Consider the following 17077-nt stretch of genomic DNA (forward strand, 5'->3'; position numbering starts at 1 on the left):
AGTGATATGATCCACTCTGAAGTGGTCATATGAACTTCTCTCGAACAAATCAAAGTCATGCATTTACCAAATGCATTGATGAAGACATCAGTGGATTCCATAGACTGAGAAGAAAATCTCAACAGTATAGGTTTTAGCTGTTATCTGAAACATAGTTACCATTGGATTGGTGGAGGCTAGGCATGTCAAGTTTAGGAAAACATTCCAAGGATTAAAAAGTCATTGGGTTAGATATGATACATATAACTGATAAGTGACTATTAACAGAAATAAAGACTGCCCAAAATTAGTTTAGCTCTCCATCTGTAAAATTCCAGCTGTTCATAATTGCTAATTAGTCTATTTAGTCAATCAGTCTGCAGAATCTTCAACATAGATATAGCTTTTTCAGCGAACTCCAGTTTGTAGGTTGTTGTTTGTTTGTTTGTTTGTTTGTTTTTTAAGACTGTCTTTCACTGTGTATGTCTGGCTGAATTTGATACTCATGCCCTCCAACTCATGAAGATCTGCCTGCCTCTAATTCTGGAGTGTTGGGATTAAAGGCATGCACCACCATGCTGTGCCTGTGTTCATAGTTCCTAACTGAAGCCCAAGTGGGAGGACATGAAGCTCTTTCTTATCCCACCCATAATCAGCAGTGCTCTTTCTTTTAGCCGTGAGACCCAAGCTTAGTATTTGGCAGAGGCATCAGTACAGTTGCGAGACAAGGCAAGACCTTCTCAGAGTGTTAACTGTATACCCATCATTTTCCTGAGAAGGTCAAGACTGTTTCCTTTTAAGTGATCTGCTTATCCTATGGATTCCATTTACAGTCACTCTCTGGTAATTCCTTCAGGCAAAACAGAAACAAAATAACAGTCAAAACCATAATGTTATTATTTCAGAGAAGTAGGTCGGAGGTTTAAGAAAATGATTGCAGGTATGTTATGTAAATGAAATTGCTGGACAAAGCTCTAGCCCCAGGAAATTTAATGTAGTGGAGGGCATGCTCTCAATTTGTATCCTGCAGTGTGCAGTAAGAGGCAGCCCGAGCTTTTAGCTTGATGTCCCTGACTTTTATCAACTAGCCATTCAGTATTAATACTCTGTAATAACAGACATGGTCTTGAAATTTCCATGGAAGTGATTCCTTGGTGTCAGCAGTTTGAAAACCTCACGAGGAGGCACTTAGCTTCATGAGTTCTGAGGACATAGACTTTACCAATATCTAATTCAGGCTGATGAATTCTGGGTACTTTGCTTTGCCTTCAAGGGTTCAGCAGCTTTCTAAGAATATTTTTGCTGTGTGTTATTTTCTTTCTGCCTTCTCACAGGTAAGCCAGGACTGGCTATTCAGCCTGGCTTGGCCCCTTGTGAAACTGATAAACTGAAACATTGGAACCACATGGCACCAGATGGGACAGCACTGCACTGGACATGTTTGCCCAATAGTTCCTTGATGCCATATGAACTGCTTACGCTAGGCCACAGCCTTCGTTTCCATTGCTCATTCCAGCTGCCCTAGTTGCATGCATCGGGCAACTCCACTAAGAAGCCCTCTTGTCACCATAGAAAAGATACGATGAAAACCACTAATACTCAGAGTTTAGTGAACTCTGTTATTAGAGTCCTCAACAGTGATGATGATGATCGTAGTCATGATGCCCCCCATGAGGAATAATCCCATGTAACTCAAAATGTGTGTTTTCCCATGAAGAAGAGACATCACCCCCAGGCAGAAAGTAGGAGACTTGAACCTATAATGGTTATGTTACTATGGACACCAGTGGCATACAGGAAATGGCATATTAGGGGCTTGGTCTAGGTTTGTTTCTCTCCCAGCTGTTAGTGGGCTGGTAGTGTGGCTGAAATATAGATAGGACAGTACTTCACATAGGTACTGTCTGAGCCCCACTATATACATATATATATATATATCTCACTTCGTATTTAGGGTCCCAATCAAACATCCATGCTAAGTAACCTCAGCACAGATTTTCTAATGGTTTAGCCTGGGAGAATGCCATGAGAAAACCCAGCAGACGTCAGAAGAGCATGAATGTTGCCATCTTCTGCTTGCATCTTGCCTGCCATTGTTGAGACTCTGTCTAAAGCAGTCCTGGTCCTTTGCCATCCATGTGATCCCTTTCACCATTCTTATTTGTTGATGGTGGTGCTGTTTTTGAGGTACGGTCTCACGTAACCTTTACTGGCCTTAGACTTGCTATCTAGCAGAGGATGAAACAGTCAAGTTACTGATGGTGGCACCAGAGGCTTGGTGGCATCAAGAAGTGTCAGCTTTTGATACTAACATCTCTGATTTGGAGGGATTAACAAAAAGAGATTAGTTGAGCGCATGTGATCCCTGCAGTAGAAATCCAGGTCCAGTGCCTGTCTGTATTCACACGCCATGCCGAGTGGGCTGAGCTTATCAGCTGCTGAGTCTTCTGTTCCTTGGACTAAATCTGCCAGTGAGCTGGGCCCTTTAGCCTGATTGTTAAGGAGTCAGGGCCACCTGAATTTTCATACAATGCAGAGCTTGAAAAATATACCAGCTGTCATCTGCAATAATGCTTTCTGGTTTCACAATTTTTGGCTCATTTTAATTTCTTATGTAACTCTATTTCCTAGATCTGTCTTCCTTGGTTCCCTTTCTCATCCCCTCTATCTTGGCCAAAGTGCCTTCCTGGGTCTTGTGGCACAGTCTCTTTGCCCTGATAGGTTTCTGTCCTTGGTGCATCTTCTGTTGCCATCTGTAAATGCCCATAATTCCAGTGACCTTTGAAGACTCAGCCCAGAACTACATGTCAAACAGAAGTATTTAACAGAATTTGGATATATAGTCCACAACCAACTCTGTTGACTCAAGGTTTAAGGGATTCAGAATCCTGGGCAGCACCTTTAAAGATTTGCTTACGACACAGCAGAAGTGCCTTTGTCCTTGGTGACCAGGAAGTCTAAGCCTTGGATGCCTGCAACTCTTGTCCTGTACCCTTCTCCTGGCTCATTTTCACCTTGTTCCTTTTCCTGTAGGTGACACCTTTTCTACTAGAAGGGAAAACTCCTTGCACTAGAATTTTTCTGGCTCCCCTAAGGTTTTTAGAATAGCTCCTTACAGAGAATGTATTCGTGTAATACTATTAATTAATGGAGTTCTGTGGTTCGTATCTTTTAGGTTAGAACATGAAATCCACCAGCTGAAACAGAAGATCTGTGAGGTAGATGGTGTTCAAAGACCTCATCATGGGACCTCAGAGGGGAAAACTGCTCTTTCCGGCTTGCCACCCAGTGCTGAAAACTCTCATCTGGCTCCACTGATGGACGCCAGGTACTCAACATTCAGCTGGTGCCATGCTTTTCTGTGTTTCCATGTAATGACTTATTGTACCTATATTGTCTAGTTTACTTATGGAGGGATTTATCAGATGCAATAGTAGTTAGCAGTACTGTGTTTGAGATGTCCTCTGTCTTTGTCAACTGCTGCCTGGCCTTTGGCTGGGTGAGTGATAGTGTGAAGAGAATCAGGGACCTAAGAACCAGTCAGCCAAATCCAAAACATCATGCTTCAAACAGTTTGTGTGACATGGTAGAATTAGAAGGTGCAGAGAAACCAACTCATCCAGAACAAAATGATGCAGAGGCCAGGTTGTTGGGACAACCAGGTCAGAGGATTAATTGAATATTTCCATGGGGGAACTATCTAACTGGGCATCCTTGCAGTTTAGATTTAGGAGCTCAGTGCTTATCAAAATGTGTACAGAATGGTATGAGCCTCTTAGTATAGGTCTGTGTTTTACATGGGACCAGTTTAAAAATGGCCATAAGGTGAGGGAGGTCATCTGTAAATGACCTTGGCTCATGGCCAATTATATATGATTTTAGTTTCAACACTGAAAAGTACATATTGCCTTTTATTTGGGCTATTCTATTGAAATATTAATATATCTACCCAGCATTTTAGAAAAGTATTTCTCTGTTCGTCAGCAGTACAAATCACTGGTAGGATTTTAAAAATATTTACAAATAATTAGTTGGTAAAATGATTGTCTTATAGGCTACAGATCAAAGATCTGGGACCCATGTTAAAAACAGAAAGCCAGGCATATTGAAACATTTGTAATCCCAACACCCAATGAGACAGACCCAAGTGGATCCCTGCTTGTGAAGTTCCAGTCCAGTAAATGATCCTTTCTCAAAGACAAAGAATGAACGACACCTGAGAAATAACATCCAAGGTTTTCCTCTGTCCTCTACCACATGTGCGTCTGCTCACACATGTATAGACACTCATACACATCCACATGTGCATCCTCTCACACATGTATAGACACTCATACATATACACATCTGCATCTGCTCACACATATATAGACACTCATACACATACACATCTGCATCCTCTCACACATGTATAGACACTCATACACATCCACATGTGCATCTGCTCACACATGTATAGACACTCATACACATCCACATGTGCATCTGCTCACACATGTATAGACACTCATACACATCCACATGTGTGTCTGCTCGCACATGTATAGATACTCATACACATCCACATGTGCGTCTGCTCACACATGTATAGACACTCATACACATCCACATGTGCGTCTGCTCACACATGTATAGACACTCATACACATCCACATCTGCATCCTCTCACACATGTATAGACACTCATACACATCCACATGTGCATCTGCTCACACATGTATAGACACTCATACACATCCACATGTGCGTCTGCTCACACATGTATAGACACTCATACACATACACATGTGCATCCTCTCACACATGTATAGACACTCATACACATCCACATGTGCATCCTCTCACACATGTATAGACACTCATACACATCCACATGTGCGTCTGCTCACACATGTATAGACACTCATACACATACACATGTGCGTCTGCTCGCACATGTATAGACACTCATACACATACACATCTGCATCTGCTCACACATGTATAGACACTCATACACATCTACATATGAATGAATGAATGAATGAATGAATGAATGAGAAGGGGGAAGGGAAGGACACATCTGTGGAACTGGAGGATTCTATCCTATAGTTAAGTGATGATTGCTTTGGACAGTCTGAGCTACTGTAATTTATATTGTAATTACAATATATCTCTCTTAACTTCCTCCCTCCAAGCCTTCCCATATATAACTCTCTATTCTCCTTCAAATTCATAGCCTCTTTTTCACTAATTGTTATTGTATGCATAAATGCATATACATATATGTTCCTAAATGTAACATGTTTGGTCTTTATAATGTTACTTGTATGTATGCTTTTTGGGCTAACCATTTGGCACTGAACAGCAAATTGGTATGCTGTTTGCTGGGGAAATTGTCCATCTTCCAGCTTTCCTCAGTTGCCTATAGTTCTTGGTGTAGGGTTGAAGCCTCATGGACTTTTCCCCATCCACTTTGGCATGTCAGTTGGTGTCATCCTTGCTCAGCTCATGTTTGGGCAGTCATGTTAGTGAGATTTTATGTGTGTTCTCATGTTACCAGGAGACACAATCTCACACCAAACTCCCTGATCTTCTGGCTATTACAGCTTTTGTGTCCACCTCTTCCAAAATGTTTGCTGAGCCTTAGCTGCAGTAGCGTTTTGTTGATGTATCTGTTGGGAATGGGCTCCATAATTCTGAATTTCATTTTTTACTTTTGCATTTTACATACCAATTCCAGTTCCCACTCCTTCCCTCCTCCCATTCCCTCTGCTCCCCACACCTACCCCACATCCCATCCATTCCTCAGAGAGGGTAAGGCACATTGCTTTGAGGAAGGACCGAGGTCTTCCCTACTATATCTAGGCTGAGCAAGGTATCTGTCCAAAGAGAATAGGTTCCAAAAGCCAGTACAAACAGTAGGGATAAATCCTGGTCCCACTGCCAGTGTCCCCATACAACTGTCACTCACATTCCAAGGGCCTAGTTTGGTTGTATGCTGGTTCCTTCCCTGTCTGGCCAGAGTTGGTGAGCTCCCACTGGCTCAGGTAAGTGGTCTCCATCATACTCTTGACCTCTTTGCTCATATTCTCACTCCTCCCACTCTTCAACTGGACTTTGGAAACTCTATGGCTCTCTGCCTCTGCTTCCTTCAGTCACTGGATGAAGGTTCTGTGGTTACATTTAAGATAGTTATCAATCTGACTACAGGGCAAGGCCTATAACTCTGAATTTTGATTGGTTATATTTTTTTATAGCAGTCTTCATCTGTTGCAAAGAGAAGTTTCTTTGATGAGATAAAGATTACACTTACATATGGGTATAATGACAAATATTTAGAATGTAATTAGGGATTATGATAGTTTAGTAAATTAGTGGTTGTAGATTTTCCTACAATAATCATGATTTCACTAGCACTAGGTTGTTAGCTAGGTTTCCAGTACCAGGCATGATTTTATTTTTCTTGAATGAGTCTTAAGTCTAATTATAGAGCTATTAGTTTCCTCCAAGGTATGTATGCCACTACTATACCCTTAGGGTTATATTACAATGCTGCATGATCATGGTGCTTCATAGGTATCTAGCTGAGTATTTTGCTTGCCTCCTTCCTTTGGAAGTTTATGTGGCACCTTCTAATGCCATGAAAGCTAGTTTACAGGAGGGGGCATTCAGGACAGTTCCAGCTCAGGGTCTCTGGGATCTGTTTCAGAAGTACATAGGGTCTTCAACAATAGGGACTTACCTTCTATCTCTAGGGGGCAACCAAGTACAACAGCAGTTGGCTGTATGTTTTGGGAGTCTCTTGGACATCCCTGGCTAATAACTCAGACAAGGACTTGCATGTTTGGTATTGGTGTTTTTGTTAGGTGGTCTTTGCTCTTGGCAAGAGCTCTACTAGCCAAGATGAGAAGTTTATTAAAATTGTATATTAAGTAAATGTTATAATATATTAACTATATATTATAGTATATATTGATTATATATTATTAACTATGTATATATACACACAGAGAGTTAAATTATTACATGTTTGTTTGGGGTAAATAGTTAATAGTATGATTATGCTGGCCTTTTTTGGACATCCTCGTTATTTTACCTACCTACCTCCTTCTTCTGATACCTCCCTCCACTTTGCCTGTTTTCCCACTTTCCATATCAGATCTCTGTATCCTATTATTCCTCTTGACTCTGTTTCTTCTACTGGACTAAATCTGGCTGATCAGCGACTGCACTGAACACCATTTTGATGGTCAAAGCTGACATAGAAATTTTATACAGATTCAGATACTTTCTATGAGACACCAGATATTTGTTGACAGTTGTTTTATAAGTCAATAGTTTCTGACTTCCTTTCTCTTGTGGCCCCTTGCCAAGCAGTCCACATTGCATAACTTTCAGATGTGGTCTCAATGGCCACATGTAGATAACCTAGTTGGAATTACAAGATAGGCCAGGAGAGTGCAAGACACTGTTCTAGATGAACAGTCAATATCCTTATAGTATTCTTCCACCTCTTTTTAATTTTTAGTAATCATCATAAATGGCCTTGTGCTTAAGAAATAACTCTCATTAATGTCTTCCTGTTCCAAAAGAGGAGACCCTATGGTCTGACTTACAATGGGATCTAGGAACACAGAGCCTCTGATTCCGTGGCTGTGATTTGCCTTTACCCTGAATGTGCTCCATGGAGGGTTTCAGTGGCACAGCCTACTCTCCATTCACTTTCAGTTTTCTCTTACTTATTTATGCAATCCTGTCCTCGCTTGGGGAAAACCCAAAGAGTGAATGCATAGTATCACACTTCTTAGAAAAAGAAAATAGTTTGGAATCCAAAATTTTCATTTATATTTAATAAATAAAGCAAATATCAGGATTTTCAAGTCCTAATAGGGCTTTGCTTTTTGTTTTCAGTTTTTCCAAATAGCACACATTAGATAAAAGACCTGATACCTCTCTTTCAGAGTCTAGGCTGTTGGACTTAACATGTGATCTCTTGTTCCATCATATATGCACATGCATGGCCTTAGAAATGAATAGACCCCAGTATATGGGCCGTCTTGAAAGCATACATAATGACTGTGTGTACCAGTTAGATATATTTAAAACTGTCACATTTCCATGGTTTTCAGGATCAGTGCATACATAGAGGAAGAAGTCCAAAGACGCCTTCATGATTTGCACAGGGTGATTGGTGATGCCAGCCATGCACCTGCTGATGTGATGAAGGTGAGCTAACGGAGCCAGGTTGTATGGTCATTACTGCTGCTTAATGAACATTCAGATGTGGAATGTTTCAGAAAGAGCACAAAATATCATTTGGATGGCTCTGAACAGTTTTCAGATAAAATTAATTGAAGAGTAGCTTATTTTACAGTTTTATAATTCTGAGGAAATATTCATTAAATACACATGTTAAGGTTCTTTTTTTTGTTTTGTTTTGTTTTTTTGTTTTGTTTTGTTTTTCGAGACAGGGTTTCTCTGTAGCTTTGGTGCCTGTCCCGGAACTAGCTCTTGTAGACCAGGCTGGCCTCGAACTCCCAGAGATCCGCCTGCCTCTGCCTCCCGAGTGCTGGGATTAAAGGCGTGCGCCACCACCGCCCGGCTACATGTTAAGGTTCTTAACATTTTTTATTTGCTTTGATTTCTAAAATTTCTACATGTAACATTTTTTGTTTTCTCCCCAAATAAAACCAATTTCTATAATACATAATTTACTTTGTAAATTATTCCAAGTAGACATATACTTTTCTTCTTGAAATGTATACTTTTGTAACTTGTTTTTTATCAAATGACAGTTCATGTCTTTTATATTAGCATATATAAATTTTAAAAAGTAATCATTTTTGTGATACTTTTTCCATACATACAAGATAATTTTATACATTACAGCATCATCCTCTTTCATCCCCTTCCCCTTGATTTCCATCCACATCCTTGATTTTGTATTTCTTATGTTTTCATGTCCTGATAGGGCTTAGTCTTCATGGTTTTTTTTTTTTTTTTAATTGCTCATTTGAGGAAAAAGTCTTGATATCTCTTTTGTAAATCTGGATTGTTTTGTATAAATGTGATGATCCATTACATCCATTTCTTTGTAACTGACACAGTTTTGTTCTTCTTCATGGCCAAATGAAATGCCTTTACAAAACCTCTGTGTATATACACACAAACACACACATACACACACATATCACATTTCACATTTTCTCTACCCATTCACACATTGATGGACACCTCTCTGGTTTCCTAACTTGCCTTTTATAAATAGTGCTGCATAAATATGGCCATATGGGTTCTCTGACCCATGAAGACTGAGTACTTTGGCTATAGTCTCAGAAGTAGTGTACCTGAGTCATATAGGACCTGTATGTGTAGTTTTGTTGATTTTTTTTGTACTAAATTTCATAACTTGTAGGCTAAGGAGATCTTAATTGTAAGTTTGCTTTTTAAACTTAACATTAAAAGTTAGTGGTTTAATTCTCTGTCCTGCAAATAAATCAATAAGAGACTTGTTTTCTTTGTGAATGTAAATCCTGAAGAATGGTTGTCATTTTTGAATGGCAGATATGTTTCTTTAGAATTTTGTTCTCATAAATACTTGTAATGGAATCAGTTTTTTCTCCCCTTTATGAGCATGCTATAATTTAATACAGAAGGCTTTTCTCTTCTTTTCAGAGTAATGAGGACCTTCACAATGGCGCCACTCAACGTAAGCTAAAATATGAGGTAGGTAGTGATTTTTCAGATTGATAGGGTTGTTTAAATTATGGCATGCTTGTGTGATTAAATTTCCTTAATGTTTAGTTGCATAATTAGAATTTTGAAGTTCCAGTGAGATTAATGGCTAATAGAAAAGGCAAACTATTATATAGACATAAAATTAAAGAGAATCCTGCAGGCCTGAAAATTCTTTGGCTTTATTTGAATGTCCTGTATCTGTGCCCGGTTTCTCATTAGCAACAGTATCCTTTCTCTTGGTCTGCATTTAAAAGGCAGAATTATATAATCAAGATCAGATATAAGGGGGCGGTGGAAATGAAAATGAAAGATTCTGTGTTTTTTTTAAACCTGTTCGTTTTGTAGATATATAATTGGCAGTGGTACAAAGGAAACCTTTGATCAATTGTCTTGTCTCTCTGGTGGACAGATGCTATTAGAACATACAATTGGTAAGAATTCACTTCTGTTTTCTGCCACCAAGGAGAATGCCATTTTCAGCTAGCCCAAGTACTGTTTTTTTTTTTAATTGCTAGGTGATAGAAATCTGCTCACCATATCTACTGTCCATTACTGAGCAGAGAGGAAAAGGGTGTGTGTTCATAGTTTCTTGACTCACTGGGACCACATCCATTCTCCCTGCTAGTCATCCAGTAATGACATTAGCCTTCTTTGGACATCTTTCTAGTGGGTACCTGTGGGAGAACAAGAAGCTGCCTTTTATTTCTTTGTTTCCATGGCACCCGACAAATAATAGGCATGCAGCAAGTCTTCCTTAGTGAAGGCTTATAGGTATCAGCAATGGTCATCTAATTAGGGAGAAGATGATTAAAGACTTACATGAAATGAACCAAAAAAAGAGATGGGCATGTTTGCAATATGGTCAGACAGCTAACTGTGACCTTTTAAACAATGAATCAGAAGTCTGGGGATGTACCTCGGAGAAAATGCAATCACAGACCAAGAAATGGATACTGTGAAAAATCCTAACCAGTGTGTTTCTATCAAAATGTCTGCCAATCTGTTAGACTGTGTAACATGGAAATTGATGTTCTATATATGAATCAATCATCTGTTCTTAAATCGTCTATCAATCAGCACAAATGACTTAGGCTTTCTAGCTCACCTCTCAATTAATGCACTCCAATGAAACCAATGGATGCAAGACTCACGATGTGCAAAAGAATCCCAGAGTCAAACCCCATTTCAACCTCTTTTGACATCCTAAACAGAAAAAACAGCCATGGTCTGCACGGTGTGTTATCCCACTTCTGCCCAAAGATGATACTGTCTCTTCCAGCATCCTTAGAGAAGAAGAGATTCAGGTGGATCTGAGCAGCCGCTGGAGCCATCCTACGTCCCAGAGCACCTCACGTCCCACAGCTCTCTTCATGGCCTCCCAAGAGAGAATGGTTCTGTCCCCAGGGCCTGAGGTACTAAAGAACACTAGTGATAAACTTTGTTACCTTGGAAGCTCTGACCACCTTAAGCCAAAATGTGTTCATCTGCCTGAAATCACTTTCCTTAATGGGATCACCACTAGGGATGCACAGAATTCCCAGAGTGGATCAGAAAATGGCAGTGGGCTGATGACTCATGAAGAGAAACAAAGCTGGGGAATCAGGTCCAGCTGGACACTGCTGCAACACATGTCCCAGCTAGCACCAATAGACAGAGGGAGCCAGCAAACGGTGCAAAGCAGGGTGCAGTGCTTTGTTCTCTCTGAAAGCATTTCTCAAAAGGAGCATCCCACTGGCAGCTCTCCTCAGAGCGCATCAACCTCCACATTGTGTGGTGAGCAGCAAAATGAGAAAGAGATGGATGCTGAAAACACTCGCTTTCTAGCTCCGCTAGTCAATATCAGGACAGAAGCAAAGAAAGGACTGGGATATTTTTACCACAAGCTCTCAGACCTGTATAAAGACACCAGTGGTCACCTGATACATGCTGGGACAAAAGTAATGAGCCAAGCCAAGCATGTAGGGAGTATGTGTGACTCAGGTGGACTGGCCTCCCAAGTGACATCTTTCATCAGAGGCCTGCCACTGTTGGAGCGCTTACCCCTACAGCTGCCTGTGAGGCCACTCATGATGCTGTCAGATCCTCCTCCTCTTCCTGAAACTCAGATTGGCAGCCTTAACAGTGAAGATGAGAGGAGCCCAAGGTCAGCCAAGAGCATAGCACCTTCCACAGACTTAACCTTCTCATCTACAGGCTCACCAAATTCCTGGCCAAACTCAGTTTTCTGTCTTGATTATGAAGACTCCGGGAAGATCACTGCATTTAAGCAGACCCTTGTATCATTCCCAGAGCAAATGCAGAAGCTTCAAGAGTACCCTCTCACAGACCTCCTTGAACACATGACTTGTTCTCTGCCAGAGCCTTTGGGCAGAGTAAAGGCTGTCAAAGGCATTTACTGGCTTGCTGTTGCTAACTGCACCCAACCTGAGCCCCAAGCTGCGTGCTTGCTCCTGCTGCCCTCAACTTTGTATGCTCTGGTCCTGTTAGATAATTGCCCAGATTCCATGAGCATCTTTCATGTTCTTCCTCTCTCTGCACTGCAGGAGATTCAGGTTGGCTTTGGTGGGCAAAGCATTCGATTCCTGGGCTCCACACAGGACCTCTTGCTAACTGTGCTTACTTACAACAAGAGCCTCTCTCAACAACTCTGTCAGGACCTCTTGGGTGTGTTGATGCCTGGGTCTGAAGATGCTGCCCCTGGAAGTCACCCTTTGCTCCAGCAGGATCTGGTTCAGCTCTCTCTTGATTTGAAAGCAGAAATCCCTGCTCTAACTTTGGCAAATGGAGTTCAGTTGTCTTCCAATTTTCAGAACACCTTGGTTGATATGGTTTACTTTCTTCATGGAAATATGGAGGCCAGCGTTCCTTCTCTGGCTGAAGTTCAGTTACTGCTCTATACCACAGTCAGATTGGAGAACGAAGCCAGTTGTACCCCCTGCCTATCATTCATCCTTCTGAACACCCACATGGCACTCTTGAGGGAGGACCGCGTGTTTTACCCCCACACTGACTCTCTGAACACACTTCCTCCACATGGGCGATTTGATGTGATCAGATGCCAACCTCTAAGTGAGTTCAGATGTGTCATTGTTCCAGAGAAGGACAAAGTGCCAACGATAGAGCTGGTCTTTCTAAGGAAGCATGGGCTTCCCTTGAACACAAAAAGTAGTTTATCTGAGCAGTGTCAAGATATCTCAAGCACCCAGATGCTCACTCCGTTGCATCTTCAGGGTGGGCAGAATCAGGAGGGTGATGTCTGGAAACTCACTTTCAATTCTCAGGATGAGGCCCTTTGGCTGATCTCATACTTAAGAAGACTCTAGGGAGGAGACTTTAAATACAGGACATTTTCTTGTAAATCTTTAATAAAATGAGCATTATGAAAACAGTCAAGAAAATATGAATATCTCAGTGTAGTTAATCGAATGGGAATGAAGCAGGACTCTAAAATTGAAAGTGCAAATATTTTGAATAAAGCAAAATGAAAATAGCTTATAGCAGAGAACTGAAAAAAATACACTTATTGCCACCTGCTTCATTGTCTTGAAATTCAGACCATAAATGTGGTTCTACCCAATTATTGGTGAAGTGATTAAAGCATTCTCACTGCTTGGCTTAGTGTCTGTTTATGGCGTGGTGGCTTGGAATCTGGTGGTGCCTGCTGGCCTCCAGTGCACTAATTTGTGCTGCCTGGAAAGGTGCCCAGTCTGGCAGTGACCTTCGCTGACACCCTCCGTGCTGGCCATGAGTAGCACAGCTGTGAGGCAGAGCATGCCAGCTTCCTTTAACCTCCCCAGCCCATCCCTTGCACATATAACTTTGGCCGTGTGTATTTTTATACTAGAAGGACTCCTTGGCTTGTAACATTTCTATGCATTATTTCTTTGGTCTTGTGAAATATATGGTTGCCTTGGATGACATCCAGTGCTTTACCGTGTCTTCTTCCATTCTTCCTGGTCCTTGACCAGCCATCACTCAAGTCCTTTAAGACAGGTGTTTGCTGGCCTGCGGTTCATTTGCAGCTGTCCAGCATTGCCTTGCTCTTCATCTACTTCTGTGTGGCAATCCTAGGAAAGCATGCTTTGAGGTAATTTATACTCTCTGTTACTTCGCCGTTGTCCTTTCTCTTGGATGCATGTCCACTAAATTCCAGAGGCTCCGAAGCTGGTGGAGGGGCGGAGCCTCTTTTCTCCATTTGCTCCCCTTCCTCTCTCAGCTGGGCCCAGCTCAGCACAGTGGGCAGTTGAGTGAGTCCCTGATTTCATTAAACCACTCATTTTAACTTTGGCTTGGAAGGGAGGGCCCTTCTGTTCTGGTCACATTTTTGGCTTATGTAAAATATAAATGTGGGCCCTTCATTTCTGCTATTAACCAATGATAGGGATGAGTCAAAAACCTAACCCACCCAGAAACTTACCAACTGCTTTTCATCAGAATTGCCATCAGAGAGTGGCAGGCTGTTCAAGCATCTCTGCATTTCCATTTGTTTTGCTCTGTGCTGATTCTGGGGAAGTGAGCAGGAAAACACAGAACTGGAGAATGTATTGTGATCTAGCAACCTTGTTTTCTGTGGACCAGTGTCAGGCTTTTTGTTTTCCAGGCAATTGATTTCTCTTATTTGGGGATGGAGTGTGCTTTTGTCACTTCCAAAACACTCCTCTCCTAATAGACACATACCTCATTGCCTTACACCCACAGGCTTTTAACTATATAGAGGACATTGTGAAAATTACTACCACGGATTGGTCCTGGCTTTAGCTATATAGGTCACCATCTATCTTGGGAAAAACAAAACAAAACAGAAAAAAAAAAAAGAACTGAAATATACCATTAGAGCCATCTAATAGCTCATCAATACTCTTTCTCCTAATTCTCATTTTTCATCTGTTATAATTTGTATTGCTTGTTCTTAAGTAGTCCCACCACTATTTTGACCAATATCTTGAATTTTAAGAAAAGCAGAATTAATAGTCAATAGAACTGAGAGTAACATTGAAGGTGCAGGCAGAGGGTTGTGATGGTCAGGAAGAAGCAGCAATACAAAAGTGATCCTGTCAGGTTAACAGAGAGTGTGTACTTCAGACAGGCATGTCTCCATTATTCTACCATGCTGCAAATAATGGCCCTGAGGGGTTTTTACTATATGGAACATAAAGTAAATGTAAGCATTATATAAAATCATGATATTTGTCCTCACACTTTGAGTTGCTGTATGGTTCAAAGGTGATGCTGTTCTATTCAGACCTCACCACATAGTGGAGTCACCTCCAGAGGCCTGTCAGCATGCTTGTCCACTCTCTCCTAGGCATTCTTTGTACCTGGAAATAAAATATGGTTCATGGATGTGAGAGATTGAGTGATATGCTCAATATAGTAGGAATCAAGATTGTTGTAATATTGCAGAAGCCTGTAGACGTGCTCCACTTTCCACCGTGGCTTCCTTCTCTACCCTCTGACACCCCTCCTGCATTCAGACAGGTACGAGTCTATATAGTGTATGCAACCAGGGTAGCAGTTCAGTTGTAGGCAGTTTCCAGGTCAAGAAAAACAGGTTTTTACGAAATTGGTTCTCTGGCATTTTGAGTTGTTGGATAAGAAGTGTAAACACTTGCATTGTGAAACTCACTAATATATTCTAGACAATACCTCTTTGAGGACTTGAAAAGGTAATTTCACCTGAATTTGATTAAAACACTTCTTGCTCTGTCTGAGACTTGTACTTGGTAGACTGGATTTATTTAGGTTTTGTTAAAAACATCTCGAAACAGTTTGTCTGTACAGTCTGAGTTCTTAGAAAATGTTCATATTTTCCTCTGGAAGGGCACAGTTAAGCTTTCTAACAGTAATAATTACAGTAAATGTCTCTTATATTATTTTTTCACAGGTACCATGTATGATAAATAGATTTGAACCTCATTTATTAATGGTTCCTTGATGGCCAGGCTGTTTTATTGGATTGCCTAGTTTCTAGTGAGGTCATTTTACCAGTGTTGTTGCACTGTCTACAGTATGTAATTTTGTCATCTTCATTCTTCAAATGCTTGTTGTAAAAAATGTTCCATCCATCATCTGTTGCCAAGTATCAAACAACTCTTGAAGTTTCAGTGGCATAGGAAAAACAAAAGGCTTTTATTTGTCATTACTGATTTGCCAGCTAGTGGGAGTGACTGCTGAAGCCTACAGATGCGTCTGAGCTAGGCTCATGCACCACACGTGCCTTGTTTGAGAGGTGTACTACAGGAACAGTCACCATGGTGGAGGTGATAGAAGCGTCCAGGCACAGCCTGGTATCATTGCCTACTTACCACTCTCTGCAACAGTCTCCATCTTCAGTCTGACTCCTCAAGCACTGTCTGTAATGGAACAAAGCAAGTGGATTTTGCAACTTGCATTGTATCACAAGCTTAGAGTGGATGATTCTCTCTTTGCCTCCTGTCTTCTGAATTCTCATCCAGCAGTTTTCAGTGCTTTCTCTCTGCTTGAGCAACAGCTTCCAAACCATTGCCATCTAGTCTTCTCAAGGTGCACCTTTGTCATCTAGAAAGTTCCCTGGTAGGGAAGGCAACTGGATGCTCTGTTTCTATTTGCATATCATCACTCTGGCCCTTATTTTGTAAAAACTCATTATTACCAAAGTAGATTACAATGGTAACAATAATTCTAACTATGCTGCGAACTCTTGCTTTCAAAATGCAGAGCTGTTGCCCATATGTTGTTGCTTTATTCTAGAAAGTTGACTCTGTCATCATTCATTTCACATTGGAGGATTTTAACCAAGAAATGCCAGTCACTTGGCTTAGCAGAATCTGAAGAGCTGTGCCTCCTCAGCCTTTATAGACAGTGTGGTATTAAGATAAGGTCCTTCCTGGCCTAGGGACCTCACCTAGAGTGAATGCAAACCTGCTTTGGCCACTTTTTGGCCATTTGTCATACTCTTACTCTCTACCTACACACACTTTATTCCCAGTTTCTTATGAGCTGCCTCCTTTTCAGCAGTGTAACTGATTGGTCTGCCTAGGGTTCCCCTTTTTTAAGTTGCTGGGGCAGAACAAGGTGACTAATGTATAGTAGTAGCTCCAAGTACAACATGCTGGAATGCGCAATTTTAGAAAAAGAAGAATTAGAATTATATGTTATGCTGTGAATAGAGACAAGAGAATTGGTAATTCCAATTTAAATTAATCTGATTTAAAGGGGGGAAAACAATAACAAAAACCCTGATCTGCCTGTATTTTTTAAGCAAAGCTTTCTTCTGGTCTTCAGGAGATTAGGTGACAGTCCTTAGGGCTGACCTTGTCATGGTCATGCGTGAACTGAATTTAACCATCTGGTACATAATTGGTGATTAGGAGGACGTTGATGACTCCCTGTAGAATTA

General features: G+C 41.0%; 1 protein-coding gene across 5 annotated transcripts in view; it reads left to right on the forward strand.

Annotated features, from left to right (window-relative positions):
- Kif16b (kinesin family member 16B) overlaps window positions 1-17077 on the forward strand; it is a 264942-nt gene that overhangs the window by 176123 nt on the left and 71742 nt on the right. For 3 of the 5 annotated variants that reach the window (XM_041670252.1, XM_041670253.1, XM_041670254.1), the window contains 4 exons: window positions 3155-3307; window positions 8091-8187; window positions 9637-9687; window positions 10911-13890. In XM_041670252.1, the coding sequence (XP_041526186.1) occupies window positions 3155-3307; window positions 8091-8187; window positions 9637-9687; window positions 10911-13022 (2413 nt within the window). In that variant the 3' untranslated portion in view covers window positions 13023-13890. Of the gene's footprint in view, window positions 1-3154; window positions 3308-8090; window positions 8188-9636; window positions 9688-10910; window positions 13891-17077 lie in introns of those variants that run through there. The other 2 variants (XM_041670255.1, XM_041670256.1) reach the window with 1 other exon arrangement.

This window comes from Microtus oregoni, unplaced genomic scaffold, assembly GCF_018167655.1.
Source record: "Microtus oregoni isolate MIOR12 unplaced genomic scaffold, Mior012 000020F_ref0000438, whole genome shotgun sequence".
Lineage (NCBI taxonomy): Eukaryota > Metazoa > Chordata > Mammalia > Rodentia > Cricetidae > Microtus > Microtus oregoni.